We start from the raw sequence: 1086 nt of genomic DNA on the forward strand, positions 1-1086 counted from the left end.
GCCAAGGACCTCCTTGCCTACAATCTGGCAGCCGGGGCCCTGGCGTTGCTCGGCTCCTCCAGCAGCACATGGCTGTGCCGGAGCAGCGCAGGGCTGCATAGGGAAGGAGGCAAACCCATATGTGTACGTATAGGTATAAGTATTTATTTACATACATATTTATACATATATGTGTATATACTGACATGCTCAGCTGTTGCCCTGAGAGCTTGCGAAGGGGTGCAGTGATGGTGGTGGTTCCTGACTAACTCGCATCTTGCATCTCCCTCCCTTCCTCTCCTCCCATTTCCAAAGGTTTGGTTCAAGAACCGCAGAGCCAAATGGAGAAAGAGAGAAAGGAACCAGCAAGCCGAGCTTTGCAAAAATGGCTTTGGTCCACAGTTTAATGGCCTCATGCAGCCCTACGACGACATGTACCCTGGCTACTCGTACAACAACTGGGCAGCCAAGGGCCTGACCTCTGCTTCCCTCTCCACCAAAAGCTTTCCTTTCTTCAACTCAATGAATGTCAACCCTCTGTCTTCTCAGAGCATGTTCTCCCCTCCAAACTCCATCTCCTCCATGAGTATGTCTTCAAGCATGGTACCCTCTGCAGTCACCGGGGTCCCTGGCTCCAGCCTCAACAGCCTGAACAACTTGAACAACTTGAGCAATCCCTCCCTGAATTCTGCAGTGCCAACGCCAGCCTGTCCTTATGCTCCTCCAACACCTCCGTATGTTTATAGGGACACATGTAACTCGAGCTTGGCAAGTCTGAGACTTAAGGCCAAGCAGCACTCCAGTTTTGGCTATGCCAGTGTGCAGAACCCCGCTTCCAACCTGAGCGCTTGCCAGTACGCGGTGGACAGACCCGTGTGAGACACCCGAGTAGGAAACACTGCATGGGAATCCCTCCCCATTTCCCGCAGAGACTGAGAATTACACTAGAAAGTAATGGGCACTAGAGAAAGAGAAAGGAGGAAAAATCAGACAGAGACAGAAAGAGAGGAGAAGAGAGAGAGGAAAAAAAGAGGAAACCACTGAAATAAGATAGTTCCTTTGTTTTCAAAGGACCTCCTACAGATTCTGAGATCTTTCTTTCACTAG

At 50.3% G+C, this 1086-nt stretch overlaps 1 protein-coding gene across 1 annotated transcript; it reads left to right on the top strand.

The window, feature by feature from the left end:
* Nucleotides 1–294: 294 nt before the first annotated feature.
* LOC104489928 (pituitary homeobox 2) lies at nucleotides 295–858 on the top strand (the record flags this gene model as incomplete). Its single annotated transcript, XM_010132148.1, has 1 exon — nucleotides 295–858. A coding segment is annotated over one exon (564 nt), but the record flags the coding sequence as incomplete, so codon positions are not given.
* Nucleotides 859–1086: the final 228 nt, after the last annotated feature.

This window comes from Buceros rhinoceros, unplaced genomic scaffold (assembly GCF_000710305.1).
Source record: "Buceros rhinoceros silvestris isolate BGI_N320 unplaced genomic scaffold, ASM71030v1 scaffold26582, whole genome shotgun sequence".
NCBI lineage: Eukaryota > Metazoa > Chordata > Aves > Bucerotiformes > Bucerotidae > Buceros > Buceros rhinoceros.